The sequence below is a fragment of the Corythoichthys intestinalis genome, chromosome 4 (genome assembly GCF_030265065.1).
Source record: "Corythoichthys intestinalis isolate RoL2023-P3 chromosome 4, ASM3026506v1, whole genome shotgun sequence".
Classification (NCBI taxonomy): domain Eukaryota; kingdom Metazoa; phylum Chordata; class Actinopteri; order Syngnathiformes; family Syngnathidae; genus Corythoichthys; species Corythoichthys intestinalis.
This window is the reverse complement of record NC_080398.1, coordinates 48,987,175-49,009,833: the sequence shown is the minus strand read 5'-3', so window position 1 is coordinate 49,009,833 and position 22,659 is coordinate 48,987,175. Positions and strand designations below refer to the sequence as shown.

The 22,659-nt window shown below is 39.8% G+C and overlaps 1 protein-coding gene across 1 annotated transcript; it reads left to right on the top strand.

Moving 5' to 3' along the window:
- The first annotated feature begins 2,460 nt into the window (after positions 1-2,460).
- LOC130915344 (uncharacterized) lies at positions 2,461-22,401 on the top strand. The gene is made up of 3 exons (XM_057835305.1): positions 2,461-4,639; positions 21,701-21,829; positions 21,964-22,401. The coding sequence occupies exons 1-3, from the start codon at positions 2,534-2,536 to the stop codon at positions 22,399-22,401; spliced, it is 2,673 nt and encodes an 890-aa protein (XP_057691288.1). The 5' UTR covers positions 2,461-2,533.
- The last annotated feature ends 258 nt before the right edge of the window (positions 22,402-22,659 follow it).

The following is a 22,659-nucleotide window of genomic DNA, read 5'->3' as shown; positions in this document are numbered from 1 at the left end:
GCTTTTCTGCATGATGATTGGATGATCACATTGAGGCTGAATTCCTTTGTGATTGACAGCGAAATGAGCGAATCAGCAATTTTGTGGTGTAAACATCAGCAGGAGCATTTTTTAGTTTTCATTCTGTTGTCAACCAGAGACTTTCTTAATCATCACTTTCTTTGTTAAAAACGACTGGCAAAAAATCAAGCTTCCATTATATATACCTCGACATAAAAAAAATATATAAGGCTTTGATGACTTAATGTATCTCTGGTAAGAGTCTCTGCATCACTTTCTTTGTTAAAAACGACTGGGAAAAAATCAAGCTTCTATTATATATACCTCGACATAAAAAATATATATAAGGCTTTGATGACTTAATGTATCTCTGGTAAGAGTCTCTGCAGTTGAGACTTCTGCTGACGTCACATCTGGTGAGTGTTTTGTTTGTTAGTACTGCTACTAGTCGCTAATCCCCTAGTACTCCTCAGTTTGTTTTATCCCACGGACACATCGGAGAATCGATCCTAGGCAGGTTCGGCTCTCCTAGTGCTCCTCAATTTGTTTTATCCCACGATTTAACAGCGTAAACGCCTGCTCGTGGATTAAAACTACTCTACTCTCCTCTTTAGCTCTATCTTGCTAGCCTAGCTTATCCGAGCCATGGCTAGCCCTTTGCCTTCTCCCTCCCGTCTTTTCTGCTCAGTGTGCTGTATGTATAGCGAGAACCTGGCTCCTTCGTCGAGGACAGTAGTAGCTGTAGGAAGTGTAGCTTAGTCTCAGGGCTGGAGACCAGGGTTTCTGAGCTAGAAGCACGGCTCTGCACTCTAGAGACGAAAGCTAATCGGAGCTTTAGCCAGGTAGTAGCAGGGCCCGCAGGTCGTGCTTGCAGTAGTAGGAATGCTACCGCAGTTAGCCCCCCAGCGAGCCCCGTGCAGCCGGGGGAAATTAAGGACGGATTTGTGACTGTACGGGGGAAGCGTAGTGGTAAACGCACAACCTTAGTGAACCAGCAGCTTCACGTCAGCAATAGGTTAGACCCCCTCAGCGACACACCGGCTGAACCAGACACTCTCGTAATTGGAAGCTCCATAGTTAGAGACGTGAAGCACCCGGCGGTGTCTGTCAGGTGTTACCCAGGGGCCAGAGTCGGTGACATCGAAGGAAACCTCAGGCTTTTAAAGCAGAGTAGGAAGAGGTTCCGCCGTATCGTGATTCACGCAGGCAGTAATGACGCCCGGCGGAGACAGTCTGAGGTGCTTAAATTAAACGTAGCCTCGGTGTGTAAACTTGCTAAGTCGATGGCAGACACCGTAGCTTTCTCTGGTCCTCTGCCTAATTTGGTCAATGATGAGATGTACTCTAGGTTCTCATCATTTAACCGCTGGTTGTCTAGATGGTGCCCAGAAAACGACATAGTCTTTATTGATAACTGGCACGCGTTCTGGGGGAAGCCCGGCCTCGTTCACGGAGACGGCATTCATCCGATTTGGGACGGTGCTGCTCTCTTAACTCGAAACATGGCCGCCAAACTTAGTCTTCCAAAGTGACACTCCAGAGTGGGGGGCCGGGCACAGTGTTGTAGTGTAAAACACAACTCTGTTAGTAGTGATCACTCGCCTCTTTCTGAGCTGTCACAAATCCAACATTCAGGACAGAAGATAGAGACTGTGTCCGTGCCTCGTATAGTGAACAGTAGAAAACATAGTACTATAGGAACGAGACAAAAGAATTTAATACATATAGCCCCTGATAGCAGTGAAAATAAAATAACTGTTAATAAATATATAAAATGCGGATTACTAAACATCAGGTCAATCTCGCCCAAATCTCTGTTAGTTAATGACTTAATTGGGGATTATAATATTCATATCTTGGACCTGACTGAAACTTGGCTTCAGCAGGATGACTTTGTTAAACTTAATGAAGCCACACCCCCAAGTCACGTGAGTTTTCACACAGCTAGAAGCATGGGTCGCGGAGGGGGGGTGGCAGTAATATCACACTGTTGTGTAGGTATGAGCCCAAAAAGTAAAGCTAATTACATTTATAACTCCTTTGAAAGTCTAGTACTATCAATTATAGATGCTAACTGGAAGAACCAAAAACCAGTTCTTTTCATAGTGGTTTACCATCCCCCTGGTCCCTACTCACAGTTTTTGTTAGATTTCTCTGACTTTTTATCCAGTATTTTGCTAAACTGGGATAGAATTATAATTGTAGGGGATTTTAATATACATGTTGATGATGACGGTGACTCTCTTGGTAAGGTTTTTAATGACCTACTAGACGGGACTGGCTTCATTCAAAATGTAAATAAACCAACTCATAGTCACAAGCACACCCTGGACCTGATTTTAACCTACGGTACGGAGATTAGTAATTTTAGTGTCCATCCCCACAACCCCGTACTGTCTGATCATTTTCTAATTACCTTTCAGTTTGTGCTTCAAGATAATCCGTCACTAGTGACTAGAACTCAGATGAAAAGACATTATGTGATTGCTCTGTTTCAGAGTATAAACAGATAATCCAGCCAATATTTGCCTCCATGTCATCTGATTATGAAGGAATGATGTCCGGCCCTGCTGTTAATGACGAGTTTGTTGATAGTGTTATGTTTACTCTTCGTACTACCCTCGATGTTGTCGCTCCCCCCAAATTAAAGTTTGTCAAGCCGAGACGAGCGTCTCCCTGGTACAATGCTGAAACACGCTCTCTTAAACAATCGGCACGTAAATTAGAAAGACTTTGGCACCCTTCCAACACAGAGCACACTCTCTCTGCCTGGAAACACAGTTTAGTGACCTATAAACAAGCCTTGCGTACGACTAAAACCAGATATTACTCATCCTTAATAGAGGAAAACATAAATAATCCTAGGTTTCTGTTCAGCACTGTAGCAAGGCTGACAAACAGTCACAGCTTAATAGAACCTTATATACCAATCACCCTTAGCTGTGATGACTTCCTAAAAATTTTTAACAATAAAATCGCAACTATTAGTAATAAAATAAATGAATTACTTCCAACTATTAGGTCTGATAAAGTGCAGACTAAAAATTCTGAATCTCCTATAAACCCCTCTAAAATATTAAATAACTTTACCACTGTAGACCAAATTGATGTAATTTCAATTATAATGTCCTCCAAACCATCAACGTGCCTCCTAGACCCGATCCCAACCAAACTTTTTAAAGATACCCTGCCGTTAACTATTGATATTATCTTAAATATAATAAATACCTCATTAGTTACTGGCCACGTGCCGCAGTCCTTTAAATATGCAGTTAGTAAACCGATTTTGAAAAAACCTTCTTTTGATCCTGATATTTTGGCCAATTATAGACCTATCTCTAATTTACCATTTCTCTCCAAAGTCCTTGAAAGAGTGGTAATTAAACAGCTCTGTCAGCACCTACAGGACAATAGTTTATTTGAACATTTCCAGTCTGGCTTTCGAGCTCATCATAGCACTGAAACTGCATTAGTCAAAGTAACTAATGACTTGTTACTAGCCGCTGACGTTGGATTAGTCTCGATCCTGGTTCTGTTGGACCTGAGTGCAGCCTTTGACACAATCGACCATAATATCTTATTGCAGAGATTAGAATGTGACATAGGCATTAGAGGAGCAGCCCTCTGCTGGTTTAAATCATATTTATCTAATAGGTACCAGTTTGTCAATGTAAACCAGCCATCATCACCATACTCTAGAGTTAGTTATGGTGTGCCGCAAGGATCGGTCCTCGGGCCCATCTTGTTTACGCTGTATATGCTTCCTCTTGGTAATATCATCAGAAAACATAGCATTAACTTTCATTGTTACGCTGACGACACACAACTGTATTTATCAATTAAACCTGAGCAGATCAGGCAACTGGACAAACTAAGCACCTGCGTCCGAGATATAAATACCTGGATGAGCACTAACTATCTTCTGCTTAATCCTGAAAAGACAGAAGTCCTTATAATAGGCCCGAAAAGTGTGAGAGACTCTTTAGCTGCCCAGATAGTCACTCTGGACAATGTAAGTGTAGCCTCCAGCACCACAGTTAAAAACCTAGGAGTTTTATTCGACCCTGACTTGTTGTTTAAAGCTCACATTAAACAAACCTGCAGAACGGCCTTCTTTCACCTGCGCAACATAGCCAAAATTAGAAATATTTTATCTAAAAGCGATGCAGAAAAATTAATTCACGCGTTCGTTACATCGAGATTGGATTACTGTAACTCCCTACTTGCAGCTTGTCCTAAAAGTTCTCTAAAAGGTCTTCAGCTTGTCCAAAACGCAGCAGCAAGACTTTTAACAGGAACCAATAGAAGAGAGCACATCACCCCTGTGCTCCAGGCCCTTCACTGGCTTCCAGTCGAGTTTAAAATTAAATTTAAAATCCTTCTTCTTACATTTAAGACCATTAACGGGTTGGGGCCATCTTATCTCACAAATGCTCTGGTTCCATACCGCCCCAACAGAACACTCCACTCTCAGAATGCAGGTCTACTAGTAGTTCCCAGGGTTTCTAAAAGTACTGTCGGAGCTAGAGCCTTTAGCCACCAAGCCCCTGTTTTATGGAATCAGCTTCCAGCTAGTATTAAAGAAGCCGAGACAGTCTGCACATTTAAGATTAGATGGAAAACGTTCCTATTCAACAATGCTTATGGTCAGGCTAGTTGAAGTCGGAGTAGACTCAAAGTTTAGTCTAAGCTGCACTAGAAGCTATAAAGCTGGGGGAAGTACAGCCACTGAGTTCTATCTCCTTTTTCTCACTCTACCTACCACTTATCTTACTTTATTTCTATTTTCCAATGTTAATATCTAGTTGTCTAGTCTCTTCATCACTAGTCACCCGGTGTCCCCTTTCCCCCCTCCCCACTGGGGAGGGGCTATTTTTCAGCTGCAGCCTCCTGACTTTCCGGACCCCACGCTGGATGGACGTCCTCGTTGCTACCCCCATCTCATCTGGCTAGATGGACCGCTTCTTGTTCCTTTACTCCACTGCATCTTTACGGACTGTAACTTTGCCAGCTAATTCCTATTAGCGGTCCTGGGGCTTCCTGTCTATCCGTCCTGGGAGTGGATCTCTCCTGACTGTGGTACTCCCCAAGGTTTCTCATTTTTCTCCCAAAGATTCTGGAGTTTTTCCTTGCCGACATGGAGGGTCTAAGGATGGGGGAAACCCAGGACTTGAATTTATTTAGTCATCTTTGTTGCTTCATTTGCTGTTTCTGATTGTGTATCATATTGGCTCTGCAAAGCCCTTTGAGACAATGTTGTTGTGATCTAGGGCTATACAAATAAAATTGAATTGAATTGAATTGAAGATGGTATATTGTGTGTTTAGTGTTTAAATTAAGAGCAGGATATGTGTTGAGTTTACATCACTCAAGAAAGAATATGCTGTGTGTACTTTTTTTTTACATTCAGCTGCTAAAACACAGAGGATAGGAATTTGAGCATCCTTATGATCTGGACAGTTTTAATTAGAGTTGTTCCGATCATGTTTTTTTGCTCCTGAGCCGATCCCGATCGTTTTAGTTTGAGTATATTGAGTATTTAATTTTGAGAAATTTCCCGATCCGATTGCTTTTTTTTGCTCCCGATTCAATTCCAATCATTCCCGATCATATACATTTTGGCAATAAATTAAGAAAAAAAATGAATAAAACTCGGACGAATATATACATTCAACATACGGTACTTAAGTACTGTATTTGTTTATTATGACAATAAATCCTCAAGATGGCATTTACATTATTAACATTCTTTCTGTGAGAGGGATCCACGGATAGAAAGACGTGTGACTTTGTATATCGTGACTAAATATTGCCATCTAGTGTATTTGTTGAGCTTTCAGTAAATGATACGGTAGCCATGCCCAAATGCATGATGGGAAGTGGAACCATGACTGTGTGTAGTGCTACCAATTGATATATCTTCTCTGCGTTTGGAAATAACATAAGGTGTTAAGAAAAAGATCAATTGCTACATTGCTTCCCCACATTGCTTCCAATGATATTTCTAATCGTAGGGAGAGGGATTGTAAGGCTTTGCCTATTAAACAAAAGGCTCCAAAGGCTGCCAAAATTCACTCTACTCATTTAACGCTGCCTTTTATCTCTCTATATAGGTAAAACGGCGCGAATACAGATTGAGCGCGACAATGCGTGAGTGGGTCGTGCAGCGCATGCATTAATTGCATTAAATATTGTAACGTGATACATTTTTTAAAATATTACCGCCGTTATTGGGATAAATTTGATAACCCTACCTTAAGCCTAAACTAAAGACTCTGGATGAGTGTAACATATTATGTCTTTAACGTTAAATACAATTAGAAAACGATTTAATTAAAAAATATATATTAAAAAAAGGCATGGCCAATATTTTTTTGCCGATTCCGATACTTTGAAAATGACGTGATCGGACCCGATCGATCGGCATCTCTAGTTTTAATAGATCACATGGGAGTTTTATATACTTCCATTGTAGTTGTTCATTGAGTTTTATGTACCAGGAGAAAACAGTGAACGGGAAAGGGTTGTGGCGGGACAGAAAGGAAGGACAGACAAAAAAGGAGAAGAACCTACAATGACAAAAAATACTTTATTGTACGTCTATGCTACCTACGAACATAGTGGTGCTATTGCGAATTATATTTACCTGTAGACACAATGTGGGAGGCCTGATAACAGAGGACTACAAGGAGGGAAGGAGCATAATTGATTATTTGGAATGAAAAATATGGCGGGACTCCGGGGACTGGGCCCCCTCTTCATCTGGGCTGTCGGTTACGGGGTGGGGGTCCGATTCCGTGCCGCCCCGCAACGGCCTTACAGCGTTCTCCTGTTTCCGCCTTTCTTTCTCTTTTCTACCCGGGAATCCTCCTTGGGCCCCGGCACGGGTCGCCGGCAGGGTGCCAGCGGGTTGGCCCCCTTCGGATGGGGATCCTGTCCTGCCTCGGGTCTAGTTGGCCGTGGGGGTCCCACGGTCTGCCACGTAGGTTGGGGGGCTGCGGCGGTGGCCCAGTTGGGCGAGTGGTGGTGTTATAGGCTCATCCCTTCCTCGAGAGCCGATTAATAGGGTCACAGATGGTCCGGGGGACCACCCTGGGTCCCAGGGGGATGGCGGAGGCACCTTTGCCGTAGCTGCAGGAGGGGGAGTGGTTCGTGCTTAATCCCCACCCAATCAGATGGGTTGGTGCCAGAGCCCTGGGGCGACCCTGCACAGCACTTCCACTTTCTCTGCAGGACTATCACACATCTGAGTGGGTTCACACATGACTGGGTGCAATTAAACACACTCAGGTAGAGAGATTGTTGGTGCCAGGATTAGCGTCGAATAGATGTCAACATATCCACACTTTGGGTGATTCACAAAATACTGGGTTCCACACCTCACTTTGCTGATTTATGTATGTTCCACCCCACCTAAACACGTCTCCTTTGACTCACCTGCCCTCCACTTTCTCCTCAGTTATCAGGCCCCCCACATGTTGTCCACAGTTAAATATGAATAACTAACAATAGAACCATTATGTTCATAGGTAGCATAGACGTGTAAAAACATATTTCTTCGTATTGTTTGTTCTTCCCCTCTTCTGTCTGCTTCCTTCCTTTCTGTCCCGCCATAACCCCTTCCTGCTCGCTGCTCTCTCCTAATAAACATAACATAACAATATATACCATAATTAACAACCACAGCTGGAGTATATCCAACTCCCAGGTAACACATGAAACTGTTCAGACACTCAGATTCTCATTCCCGTGTCTAAGCAGCTGCACAAGACAGGTTAAAAAGAGAGAAAAAAATAAATAAAAGAAAGAAGAAACATGGCCAGCACTTTTCTGGTTTGCATCCATTAATCAGAATTTCTTGAATAAGTAAACAAGGCGGATACGTAATCAAGGTAAAGAAAAGGGAATAATGTGAGCGTATTCAAAGAGGAAACAAGGTTCAAGTACAAAATCGATATCATGTCCATTCTTTGTTGATCTAGCGTAACACTTAAACTGATAATGTTATTTCTGTCAAGCATACAGTATCCATATCATATAAACGTGCACAAGGAAAGCTTTGTTTCTGTCTGCAGGCTGTCTTTCTCAAGTCTGGCCCAAGGTGATGTAAACTGATATACAGCATTCTTATGGCGTTCTCTTAGGTCAGACATGTCCAAAGTCCGGCCCGGGGGCCAAATGCGGTCCGTGGTCAAATTTCATCCGGCCCCCAGCTTCTGTCATAAAATCAATAACGTCTGGCCCACAAACAGACTTAATAAATTGGTCAGCAGTACTGCTACCAGCATATGAAGTATCTTATAGGAGTGGGAACCTCTTGTTACCTCACGATACGATTTGCGATACAAAGCTCACGATAACGATATGGCGATACAACGATTGTCGATACATTGGTCAGGAAATCATTCTAGGATATTCTACAAACAACTAATAAACAGAAAAACAAGCTTCTGCTTCAAATTGCAATGAGTTTATCACTAGTAGACGTTCAATCCATTTGAACTGGGAGGGTGGCAGCAAATGAACATTCGTTCATTCGCTGCCATCCCTCCCACTTCAAACGGATTGAACGTCTATGGCCGTCATTGACAGCAAATGCCAGACAATGAGGTCATTTTGGGCCATTTAAGGTCATTTACCTGTTGATTTTGGGGTATTTTATGGGTCACTTCCTGTTTGTTTTGAGTTACAGAACAGGAAGTGACCTGGATATCACCCAAATGATTAGGCAGTGACTCAAACTCAACAAGAAATGACCTGTAAATGAACAGAAAGTGACCTGTAAATGCCCCGAAAATCAGACAGAATGACTGCGAATGGTCTGGTTTCGAACGAACGAACGTTCCCAGTCTAAATGGATTGGGCGTCAAGGACCGTCAACGGCAGCCTTACAGTTACCTGAGACATCATAATGGTGGAAGATTTTGGTAGCAACTTCTTGGTTTCTTTTTTTTTTTTTTTTTAAACATTGACACCTTTTTAAAACAACATCTCGATTCTTGGCAGGAGCATATCGATAACCTTTTGGGATACAAAGTATCAAGATATATCGCCATTTCGATATTTTGTCACACCCCTAGTATCTTACACACTAAATGCTGCTCCTTATTTACCCACGAAAAGGCATCAGCACTCTAAGCAACATTACCCCGTATGACCCTTTACTCCCAATTTTCTAAAATGGCGACAATCAACAAAAAAAGAAAGTTGACTTTGACGGCTGGCGCTTGAAGGATTGGTGGAAATTGGACTTATTTCTTCACTAAAATACGCAAATGTTTGCCTTATTTACAAAGAGACAGTCGCTGTTTTTAAAGAGTTCAATGTGAGGCGATATTACTAAACAAGACACGCTGACATGTACGACAAGATTACAGGCAAGATACGTAGTGAGAAATTGAAGCAACTGGAAGCTAGTTTATTTTAACAGCAGCAGTGTTTCGCAAAAGCCCGAGTCAAAAGAGAACGCCACAAAGGCTAGTTGCGAGGTTGTTGAAATTATTCATTAAAAAAAATACTAATAAAGCAAATGTGACACACTGAATGGCTTGCTAAATTTTGCTTAGATATATTGTTCTTCGTAAAGGATGTCAGCCAAGGTCGGCCCCCTACATTTTTACCACACCAAATCTGGCCCCCTTTGCAAAAAGTTTGGACACCCCTGTCTTAGGGGGATTGAGTCAGATCTAAAATAAATCAGCTTTTGGGTATCATCAATTTATATGATTTACAATGCCAATATCACAATTTTCAGATCAAGGTAACTTAACATCACATTATGGCATACTGACAATAATGCACATTATACCAATTGTATGGGGTTTTTTTAAGCTAAGGGTTTTTTTTTTTCCAGGTACGGCAAATTATTTGTTTTATGCTTTCTAGAATGTTGAAAAAAGATGAGAAGTTTTGATAAATTATGAATAAAATTATAAAACATGCTTTCGTTGACAATTATTTAGATTAACAAATTCTATTGCTGAGTTTATATTTTAAGAGGAAATCGTGTGTAAACTCGTTTACACTGGCCTGCAATGCTAATGGCTATTTCCTGTCGTATTTTGGGATCCGTAGGAGTCAAATCTGTTATTTGAAAGCTTCCGAGTAACGACATAATGTCGTAACAGAGATGGAACACCACCAAACACAAGAAGTTTAGCTTTGATTCACTGTTTGTGCCCCTTTGTGTTGCCACACTATCAATTTGGGTCATCGGTGTGAATGTGTACATTTGCTAACTTACCCAAAAATGCAGTATAACAGTGGCTTACTTTATCAAAGGCTGAACATTTTGACACAAACGGAAGTGCCCCCCAAACCTCGACACAAACCATGGTTCTTCTTCAATTACTTTATATAAACAATTTACCACCACAGACAACAACAACTAAAAACAAGCTGGTCTTTGAGTGGTGTGCTACTTAGCTGTATTCATAACATTATTCCATTTCGAGAGCAACTATTTTCAAGTTTACCTTTATTTATAACATTATTCCCTTTCCAGAGCAACTATTTTCATGTCGTGAGTTGTTGTAATTTAACAGAGAGGGCTTTTCCAGGTTTTCACATTGCATTACATCAACACAGTCACTGTAAGTCTATCTTAATTTCTATAATTTTTGCATGAAAAACATCAAGCCCCCCCCCCTCCCCCCTGTCTCTCTGCATGTCCACTTTCATTATGGCCAAGTCACAGACTGTGTCTGCATTTCACCCACTGACTATGGTAATTCCGATTTTTTGTAGTTTCCTAAAAAACAATAACCTCTTATTGCTGGTCCTTCCCATTTTTGTTTTAAATATTAGAGTATACAAGTGACACCGAAAGAGTGAATGGTGAATCTTTGGTAAAATGGCCTTCTTCCACGTGTGCCTTTGTAAAATACAGGATGACCCCAAAAAACAGGAACTTTTTAACAATCAACAAAAAAAACAAAAAAACAAGAGTGATAAAAGAAAAAATATTGTATTTGTAGTAAATGAAACCTTAAAATATGAAATTTAAAAAACGATGGAATTTTACATTTTTACAAATGAAGTTCTTTAAATGGCATCCTCCGGTACGAATGCATTCTTGAAATCTGCTGTTGAGATTCCTCAATGATTCCTCATCTGAGCTTGGATACTGTGAATTTCATCCTGAATTTACTAGAATGGCACATTGTCTACTCTCTCTTTTTTTTTTTTTTTTTTTTTAAAGTATCATTGCATGTAATTCACTTTCCTATATATGATTTTAAAAATAAGTTTTCCAGTGAAATATTGTCTGGGTCAAAATTAATTTTCGAACTGATCATGTGACTAGCACCTTAGACGGTCACTTGTTTTGGTTAGCCAAAACCACCTGAGGACCGAAGAGGCATGATCGATATACGTAATTTTTTCCAAACCTAATCTTCAAAAGCGAACCAAGGATCAAAAATGTGGACCATGAAACGCCAGAGAGCACCTCCAAAATTATTAATAAATTAACTAGTTTCAATTTGCCCCACTAAAGCTTATTGTACAACAGAGCCACCACCGGTGGGCATACCATATTCAATGGATGATGATATTGGCGAAAATTACAGCTGCCCTAATCAGCCTGATTTAGAACTCCCCTCAAAAATGATGGGAAACAAAAATGCTCATTTTCAACTTATTATTATAAATACAGTGGTACCTCGACATAGGATCGCTTCGACATACCATCTTTTCGACATCCGACGTAAAATTTGACTCACCATTTGTTCCTACACCCGACGACATGCTCGAAATACGACAACATGACAGCGCCACAGACGGGTGCACGTACGTAGGATTTTCTTGTGACAGAAATCAACACAGGTTCCAAGAAGGTTAGTGCAGGTGGTGAAGGGAAAAAGGTGACGCTTACCCTGAGGTACCTCCCAGTGACGTAACCCCGAGGCGCAATGAAGGTAAGGGCCGGCTTTCAGCAGCTGGACGCGGTGGGGAGCCAGCTTGAAAGCCGCTGGGGATTGCCCGCCAGGGGCAAGGGGGCCCCGTCCCCGCGAACTGAGTTATTAATTTATTTCAGACCTTGTGCAACACAACACACCTACTGTCCGCTCTAGTTGATGGCAATAACAAAACATTAAAAGAAAGTAAAATATAATCGCACTCTCTATCTCACCGTCACGTCAGCAACGCGGTGTGTTCAGGTACAGCAAAAAAGTCTGCCATATTAGAACCCTTTTCGTTAACTTTATTACATGAATTATTATTATTATCATTATTTTATTATTACAGTTTTTATTAATAATTAATGTGTTTTGCTATGTGTAATTGCCATTTATTAAGGATTTAGTACAGGTTTTTGGGCTGTGGAATGAATTAATAGGATTATAATGTATTCTTATGGGAAAATCCTTCTCGACATACGACCATTTCGACTTACAAACAAGGTCCTGGAACGAATTAACTTCGTGTGTAGAGGTACCACTGTATTCTTATAAGTTAATTGTATTGCTGAAACTGCGTTTCGTGGTCATCAAAATGTTGTGCCCCCCTGCCCCAAAAGTCAAAATCCACCTATGGTTTTAAGGTTTCAATTACTGTGAATAAAATATTTTTCTCCATCACTCGTGTTTTTTGGGATTGTTAAATGGTTTCCTATTTTTGGGGGGTAAGGCTGTATTATAGTGACAGACTGTAAAGGAAAGAACACTGGGTTTCTTATTTAATTTTTTATGTTTTGCATCCAAAGCTGTCTGGAAGGAAGGGCTGGAGAGGAAAGGCCAAATAATCACGTTTTCATAATGAGTAACTACTGCGACCTGTGATTAATAGTTAAAAAATATACTATATATATACTGGTTCTGAGATTTCAATATTCATAAAACAAAAAGAAAGAAATACATAAAATATGACATTGGTTCGTGAGTACCGTATTGGCCCAAATATAAGACGGCCCTGATTATAAGACGACCCCCTCTTTTTCAAGACTGAAGTTTGAAAAAAGACTTTTTGAACACCAAATTCATTTTTATACAGAAAATAATTGCAGTACATCTGAAACAAATGATTATAACTACATATTTGAGAGAAAAAGCATGTTATTTTGCCTCATTCAAATCTTAATATCTGAACATTTAAATATGTAAACTAAAGTGCAATCACATTCGTAAATGAATGGCTTCTGGTTTTTGAAATGTAAATAAACCAATCTATTCTGATAAAACAACAAAATTGCAATAACTGCATTAACCATCAAAGTGAAGTGTAACTCTAACTGTAGTCTTGAAACAAATCTAAATAAAATAAAACATTGCAATGAAATAATGCTAACTGGTTAAACTTGAGAGTAGATGAGATCTGTCATGACAGAACATCGCTTCAATGATATCTGGCGGCATCTAGCGTCGTGAATGGGTATAATGTCTAGACCCCACACACACACACACACACACACACATTTTATTATTCTTATTTCAATGCAAAAAACACCATCTTATATTCGGGCCAATACGGTAATTGTTTCCTCAATCCAACCCCCAGAAAGACATATTGACATTAAAGTGCCTCAGCCTTTGCACTGCACCAATATTTAAACTACTTATCTGGTGATCATCTTTCATTCCGGTACTTTAAATGATTTTCCTGCTTTGCTACAACCCGCTACCTCATTTCCCCTCCTCCGCACTTGCTGTGTCATGTTTGAACCTGAACGTGGGAAGGGAAGTTGGTTTGAGTTTGTCAGAGATGTTTCTTTAATCCCAGCTGAATATCTTGTCTGTGAATGCATCTTTACCAAACAGTTTCTTGACCACGGTCCAATCCTCTTCTGTTTGAGTGAGCCAAAGTAATGCTCTGGGGAAGCACGCATGACACACACATTGAGACTAGTTCTTAGTACCACTAAATCAGCACGTCTCAACAAGCAATTAACAAGGCAGTGATAAAACTAACCATATACTAAACCATATTATTCTTGTAAAGAGTATGACAGAGCAGCTTGTAAAACAGAATCCCTCTCGAGTATTGTTGCCGCATATTTATCTCAACATTCATAGTAAGTTTTGGAAAAATGAGTTTTTTTTTGTTTTTTGTTTTTTTACAGAAAATCTGTAGACTTGTCTGTGGCAGCTGCCTGCACACTCTTAAATGGATCTGTTATTCTTTCTTCTCTCAGATGTTTACATTGCAATACATCATTGTACACACATTCCAAGGATGCAGACGCGGACACCAAAATGCTGTTTTTACATTTATTTCCTTGAAGTGGAAAGTTCCTTTTGTGGTCACCTTAGAACAACCCTTGAGCCGTCCAAAATTATCAGACTGGAAGGAGGCCCGAGACATGTCTTTCTCTGAGCTAATGCTTATCACTGCATATAACCAGTATAGTTCTACAAACTGGCAAGTTACTCATTAGTAAGAAAGTAGTACATAAAATTAGTGTAAATATGTGTTTGTCCAATGTGTGCCTCGCCCTTCGACCACGGTCAGCTGGGATGGGCCCCACTTTATGATGGTTTCTCGAAAGTTGGGCAAATTAATGTTGTGCACTTAGAATAACACAATTCAGTCCACTCAGTGTGGTTTTGAGATGTTCATGAATGCAAAAAGCGTCTCATGCCGCACAGGATGAATGTACTATATGAAGAAAACCACAGTACAAGTTCAATCTCAATCAATGAAAAAACAGCATATTTGTGTACTTACATCTAATTTTTACTGTTCCTGAAATTTACAGCCACATTTATAATAATAATAATAATGAGAATGGCTGTAAACACAGGTATCTTTTCAATCTGACAAGGAGACCAATTTTTTTTTCATAATGCGCCAAATGTATTAAAGTTTTTTAATACCCAAACATGACACACACTCACTGCTCTGATGCCAGGTTTTTGTGTTATTCAAGGAAATGGGACCAAAATTATTATTTTAAAATGTTTTGCACTGTGATTTTTAACCTGAGCACTTAATTGGAAAAGAGGTATTTTAAAGGGCAGCTGAAGAGCTTTTTGGATGAGCGTTTTCCTCGATTAAATTGGCCTGAATGCATCATTTACTGTCTCAAAACTCACATTAACATTTTTTTTTAATTGACTGCAAAGGTTTTGAATTACAACCATAGCAACACCTTAGCAACGAGGGACGCGCCTCACTGCCAGCTGCTACCTGATGAGGTCATTACCCTAAGAACTCGCCAGCACTCCACTCAAATACCACGCTAACCCCACCATGTACTGCAAAAATTTTCTGGGTTTTACTCGCAAGATTCATCATGCCATCTTGATGTGTAGCGACGAATTGCTCAAACGGAGGAACGAGACTCTATGAGCGGCCCATAAAAACCCTTCTTCTGCAAGTATTTGGACATTTCTGTGAGAGTCAAGCGGAAGAACTTCTCCTCGGGTCCTCGATCGTGTCTTTGTTTACAACATTTCAGCAACGATGTTGGTGCACTGGGAAGTGGACCCCAAAGCAGACAAAGAGAATAACTGTTCTAGTATGCAAGCAGTGTTGTTTTTGGCAGCCCTTTTTGTATTTTCGTTTTAGTTTTAGTCTTTTGGGCAATAATGCTTATGAGATTTAGTCATATTTTAGTCATTTCAAAATGTGTTTGTATTCGTCTAGTTTTTGTTGACGAAAACTCAAGATTAATTTCGTCTAGTTTTAGTCAACTTTAACTAAAAATGTTTTTGTCTGTAAAATTTTTGAAAAATTACTCTTTGCAAAAATAAAGGTTTCCAAATATTTCAAATGTACATTGGCATACGAGCATATATTGTAGCATCTACATGGGCAACGCCATGTTGGTGATAATACATACTCGGCAGGAAAACAATATATCATTTTCAATTATTTATACCCACCTGTACTGTACAAACTATATGTAAAAAAAGTTGTCCGAGAGTTTAAGATGATGCTTGCCATTACCATTAGCCTAATACTAACTTGAGCATAGCATAGTGTTGAACGTGAATGCTATGCAAACGCTATGAGTTACATTTAGTGTCTAATGATCACTCATCATAGACCTTTAAAGGCTCAAGCAACATCGCATATTCTCACTGGCAAAGACAAGAAAACAAATCTTACCATGTGTGCAAGCCTGGAGACTGGAGAACAGCAGCACATCACATGAGTGACACAACCAGACACTGCTACGATGCAGGCTAACTACACATAAAATGTCACACATTGTAAACATGTGACGGACACTATGGCACATTTTCATTTTCATCGTTGATGAAAACAGGCTTGGAGCAGCGCATGTGCACGCCGGGTCGTAGCTGTCAAAAGTTGACGGGCGGTCAATCAGGCGACAGTACAGCTCGGGATCAGGTAAAGGGAATTCTGTGATGGAACAAGAAGTCAAATTAGCTGGCTGTGGTACAAAATGAGAAATACCTGAATGCTGGACGAGACTGACAGGTATGCCGAAAGTATTGGTCTGGCGACGGCGACAAGCAGCAACGATGAGCAGGCTTATGAAGGCAGCAGACTGTGATGGGTTTCAGCATTCATCATTCTCCAGTATGGCCTCCAGCCTGCAATCAGGGAGTCCTAACAGACTAGTCTAAGGGGATACAGCGTATGTAGACCCTAACTGACAATTTGATACAATTATTACTTAATCGCAACCTGTTTTTTTGAAAAAAAACAGCTGACAGGTTGTCGATTCATGTCAATTTTATATAATTATCACAAGATCTATATAACTACTCATCTTTTTTTGCAATTACTGATAATCATATCACACAATGACTTGGGAAAGAAAGGTTCAGAGAGAAATCGCAATGCTAGATGCTTCTTTCGTGATGAGTATCGAGCTTCCAACCGGCGTAATCACCAACGTCTGCTGTGTCGAATAAATCATCGTCATCTGATGCCTCAGGTTCAAACATGTAGGGATCAATTGTAGATCATCTTTCCTGGGAGCCTTTGCCATCGTTAGCGTGACGAAAGAGCGATCCTGAATGGTTACTTTTGGTTGAAATATCACTGATATCGTTGTTGCTGCTATGCTCGCTGTGGATAGTCTTCTGTTTGCTTTGGAGAATTTACGTCACACTTCTGGGTTTTGGGAAGGGACTATTAACAAAGTGCACAAAACCTAAAAAAACACAACTTATCCTCGCAGTTACGCATTAAAAATGACGGTTGTTTTGACGAACTCGCACAAAGTTTATATTCGTAAAATTACACCAAAATCAGAAGAGATCTTCAGCTGCTCTTTAAAGAGCCAAAATAAATTCAACAGCTTTGATAATGTTGCTAAAATAATGGGCACATTGTCTTCTAACTGGATGTGACTGGATTCAGAATTAATCACATTCCAACTAATAATGGGCACGCTGTCTTCTAACTGGATGTGACTGGATTTACAATAAATCAATCACATTCCAACTCATGGTAACCATTCCAAGTGCTAATGTTCTATTGTGCCTGAAGCTTGTGTGACACAAATCCCTAAAGTTCTTAACATTTTATATACACTACACTACACTACACTACACTACACTACAGTTTGCACTAACAATACACATGTTATTAATTGCTCAGGTTGTATAAATCTGGTCGTGATCTGTTGTGTTGCTAAGTGAAAACAGAAGGGACAGAAATCGTATGTAATATTAAAAAAGAAAAATGTAAATCCAAAATTCCAACCTTTTCAGGAATAAATTTTGGATTGTAAACTGGTACTTCTACTTATGAATGTCTCTACATACAGAATTTTCAGGTTAAGACACGCCTCAATGTGTCCTCTTCATTCACCCCTCTTGTTCCTACAGCTTTTCATGAGCGTATTAACTTTATTCTTGTTTTTTTTTTTTTTTTTTTTTTTTTTTTACATTGTGCACAACTGAGCAATTGTATAATAATAACATGTATTCTTTTTTTTTTTTTAGATGTTATGATACATTATAAAAGATTTATGTCTGAATTTTGGGGAGTTTGGAACGGATTAGGGCATTTACATGGAAAACGCGCCTCTACCTACAGAATTTTCAAGTTACGAAACTACTTCCAGAACCAATTAATTTCTTAGATAGAGGTACTACTGAATTTTAATCTGTTCATTGAAAGCAAATTTGGATCACCTCTTTGCCAAATTTGAAAGTAATCCATAGGAATGATTCATAACACAACCATTTAGCGCCATCTAGTGTCTATTAACGTCTATCGCAATCTCTCTCTCTCTCTCTCTCTCTCTCTCTCTCTCTCTCTCTCTCTCTCTCTCTCTCTCTCTCTCTCTCTCTCTCTCTCTCTCTCTCTCTCTCTCTCTCTCTCTCTCTCTCTCTCTCTCTCTCGCTCTCTCGCTCTACTCTATCTCTCTCTCTGTCGCTCTCTCTCGCTCTCTTTCGCTCTCTCAAAATGTGACAAAGGTACCTACCACACTGGAAGAAGAACAAATACTGCTTTTAATTTTAAGATGATTAGTTTTTCAATTGATATTCAACAACTGTGGAAAATTGCATTAATTGTGATCATTCATATAAATTTCCCACACCTTAGCTTTTTGACTTGTTTACATTCAAAATTTCCTACCATGTGATAATTAGTGAGTTCATTTCCACTGCAATGCGTTAGTCGCCGAGTTGTGTCACCATCATAGGCGGAGTTTGATTTTTGGGGCAGGGGGGGCACAACATGTTGATGACCCCGAAACGCAGTGTCGGCAATAAAATTAACTTATAAGAATATTTATTATAATACGTTGACAATGAGCGTTTTTTGTTTCCCATCATTCTTAAGGGGAATTCTAAATCAGGCTGCTTAGGCAATACTTTTCGCCAAGATTGTCATCCAATGAATATAGTACGCCCGCTGGTGTCGTGCCAGTGTAGTTACCCCAGTCAAAAATTGTATCCCCTGGGCGGAGCCATATGAAGGTAGATTTGTGTCTTTATTATTTAATCACAAAAAAATTGCTTCAATTAAAAAAAAAAAAAGTTGCTTCAATCAAAATATACAGTACATTTTCAATCCAAAAAAAGTCGCTTCAATAAAAAAAAAAATGTTTGATTGAAAAAATAAATTTGAAACTAAAAAAATGCATGTGAAAGCCTATTTTTTTGATTGATTTGTTTTGTTTTGTTTTTTTGCATTTTAACACTTAATTTTTCATTGAAAAAGCTTTCTTTGATTGAAGAAATCCTTTTGTGTTTGGGCGGGCCATTTATGGATAGGACATTTGTGTCTAAATCATTCAATCTCCAAATAAGTTGCCTCAACCAAAAAAAAAAAAAAAAACATTTTGAATCAAAGAAAAAAATCCTTTGAAAAATAAAATTGCCCTCCCCTCCTTTTTTGTGTGTGTGTGTGTGGGGGGGGGGGGGGGGGGATTATATGCAAAGCAAATGACCGTTTAAGGTGCTAGTCACGTGATCTGTTCGAAAAATAATTTTGACCTATTATAAATTTTTTTTTTTGTTCATTTCATTCATTTTTGTTGCAGTTTTATTCCTTTAGAACTTATATATGTAAAAAAAATATATATATATATATATATATATATATATATATATATATATATATATATATATATATATATATATATATATATATATATATATATATATATATATACAGTGCTGCTCAAAAGTTTGTGAACCCCACAGCGATGGTCAGATTTTTTGTAAAAAAAACTAAAATAACCTTATTAAATGTTAAGTTATACCCAAATCCACAGTACTGACATTCCAAATAAAGGACTGAAACAAAAGAAATAGTTATATTGTCATTCTTTATTTAACAAAAGTGGTTGATTTAAGAAAAACTCAGATATCATGTGTGCAAAAGTATGTGAACCCCTTCAGTTAATAGGATATTGCGCCTCCTTTTGCAGAGATTACCTCAACCAAACGGTTTCTGTAGTGACTAATCAGCCTCTCACATCTACTTTGGGGGATTTTTGCCCATTCTTCCTTGCAGAACGCAGTCAGTTGAGAGAGGTTTGATGGGCGTCTGGCATGAACTGCTCGCTTCAGGTCCCGCCACAGCATTTCAATGGGATTTAGGTCAGGACTTTGACTGGGCCAGTCCAGAACACGAATCTTCTTCTTTTTCAGCCATTCCTTGGTTGTATTGCTGGAATGCTTTGGATCATTATCATGTTGCATGATCCACCTTCTGCCAAGCTTTAACTTCAAAACAGATGGCGTCAGGTTATGTTCTAGGATTTGACAATATTCCTCAGAATTCATGATTCCCTGGACTATGTGGAGTTGTCCAGGTCCTGAGGATGAAAAGCAAGCCCAGATCTTGACATTCCCACCTCCATGCTTCACTGTTGGGAGAAGGTTCTTTTGGTGGTATGCAGTGTTGACTTTTCGCCAGACATGGCGGTTTTGGTTGTGACCAAACAGTTCAATTTTGCACCTACATCAGTTGATGAAAACTCTTTTTAATTTAGTCTCGACAACACAACTGTTAAAAAAACAAAAAAAAAACTACTGAATTGGTTGATTAGGAAATCAGGTTGAAATAATAGAAAATTCCAAAATGTTGAGGGGGTTCACAAACTTTTGAGCAGCACTGTATATATATATATATATATATATATATATATATATATATATATATATATATATATATATATATGTCAATTTCATGCACTGACACTATTCGACCACCAGGGAGGGCCTGCCCCCCCCCTTAAAAACCGCTTATGGTCACCATCGACAAATATGGCTCATTGTCATTGATCAAAGTTGTTCATGATCGAGTAATGAATTTATCAATTCCGGAGGTCATTGAAGGCACCTGACAGACAATGTCTGGCTGGTGTGGTTGGCGCCATCTTCAAGTTGTAAATAACTGCAAAGGATTGTTTTAAACATACAAAGAGTACGCGTGCAAACTTTTTTGTCTTTTTTTGTCGGCAGTGGCTGTTCTTTATGTTGAGAAGCTAGCTGTTACAAGAACAATCTTTAGCTACAAAAGTTTATCCCCAGAGTCGCACATGAGCACTGTGCATATATGCCAGGGGCATGCTAGGCAATGAGAACTTTGGGGACCGAGCCTGGTCCCAGCTCAGCTCCTCGGTCCCAGATACCGATTAGAATGTCTAGTTGGGGGGGGGGGGGGGGGGTTTAATGCTTTGTTGAGCCTTGTTGCCTCTTGGCCAAATACTACCAACATGTTCTTAAAAATATGTAAAAAATTTAAATGATCATGATAGAAATATGATAATGCTCAGGAATTAAAGCTAAAGTAAAGTGTTTAATTTTGAGCTATTTCATCTTTTACTTCATCTTTGCTTATCTGCTGTGTCGTATAGAACCTCTGTCTCTGTTGACTAGGGGCCTGACAGCGATCAAATAAATTAATAGGAAATATGTAAAATTTACTGGTTTGTTGTTTTAGTTTGCTTGGAGGAGAGAAAATGTAAAAAAAAAAAAAAAATGTCTCACATTGCTCCAGTCCCCTCTATTCACAAGAAAAAATCATACTTGATTTGCATATTCCATTTGTTTAGACGCCTATTTGCTTCATGCATTGTAGCGCCCAACTCCATGATCATAAGAAAATTTACCGTGTAGTTGAGGTAGATCAATAATTCTATTTTGGGATAGGGTTGGATTTGAAGATAAAACAATGTAACAAAGTAATCAGGTGCGTGACACCTTTTAAGAATTAACCAAATCGCTTCAAGGCGCCAAGTCGCTACAGTGCTCCACGCACTACTGGAGCATCTGGATCTTTAAAACACCTACTCACGCCTCCTGTTTGTGGATTACAGTTCGACCTTCAACACCATCCAGCCATACAGCCTACGCCCCAAACTCCAACAACTGGGAATAAAATTGCCCTCCCCACCCTGTGCAACTGGATCGTGGACTTTCTCACAAACCACACACAGAGTTTCAGAGTGGGTAATAATAACACATCCTCCACCCTTGCCATCAACACTGGGGCTCCCCAGAGTTCTGTGCTAAGCCCTCTGCTTTACACTCTGTTCAACCATGACTGCTCTGCCTCCTCCCCTTCAACCTCATCGTCAAGTTCGCGGACGACACCACTGTTCTTGGACTTATCTCCAACAACGATGAGACGGAATACAGGAAAGAGGTGCAAAATCTGGCGTCATGGTGTAACAGCGATAACCTGGTTATAAACATTGAAAAGACCAAAGAAATCATTGTGAACTTCCTTAAATGCAAGCCAAAACACCACAGCCCTCTCACCATTGGCTCCGAGGTGGTGGAGATGGTCAGCAGTTTTAAGTTCCTGGGGGTGACCATGGCTGAGGACCTATCCTGGAACTATCACATTGCCTCAGTAGTTGGTAAGGCCCAACAGCGCCTCTTCTACCTGAGGAAGCTGAGCAGCCACAACATCAACAGAGCGCTGCTGGTGAACTTTTACAGCTGTGCTATCAGCTATTTACTACAACTACCTAACTGCTGTAGCTGCAAGCCTGTTGCAAATCAGTACATGTAGGATGGCACAATTATGTCAACGCACGAATGCAATTGTTACAAATTTTTTGTTCGTTTGTTTACAGGCGAAAAATGCTGTTAGACAAGGGAAGACAAGTTGATGTGCCTCACAACAACACATATTGTACGTAAATGGACATATATCGAGACTACATTCCGTTTTACCCTGGGGCGGCCGAGTGGCTGAGGCTGGGAGATGGTGGCTCGCCTTGCGGCGGACCGTCAGCTCGATCCCAAGGTCCAATGAGCTTTTTAACTG

Coding starts and splice junctions, on each gene's coding strand:
- LOC130915344 (XM_057835305.1), top strand. CDS start 2,534: ATGTCATCTGATTATGAAGGAATGATGTCCGGCCCTGCTGTTAATGAC. Junction 4,640..21,700: donor AAACGTTCCTATTCAACAAT/GCTTATGGTCAG, acceptor TGTGGATTACAG/TTCGACCTTCAACACCATCC. Junction 21,830..21,963: donor ACCACACACAGAGTTTCAGA/GTGGGTAATAAT, acceptor CTCATCGTCAAG/TTCGCGGACGACACCACTGT.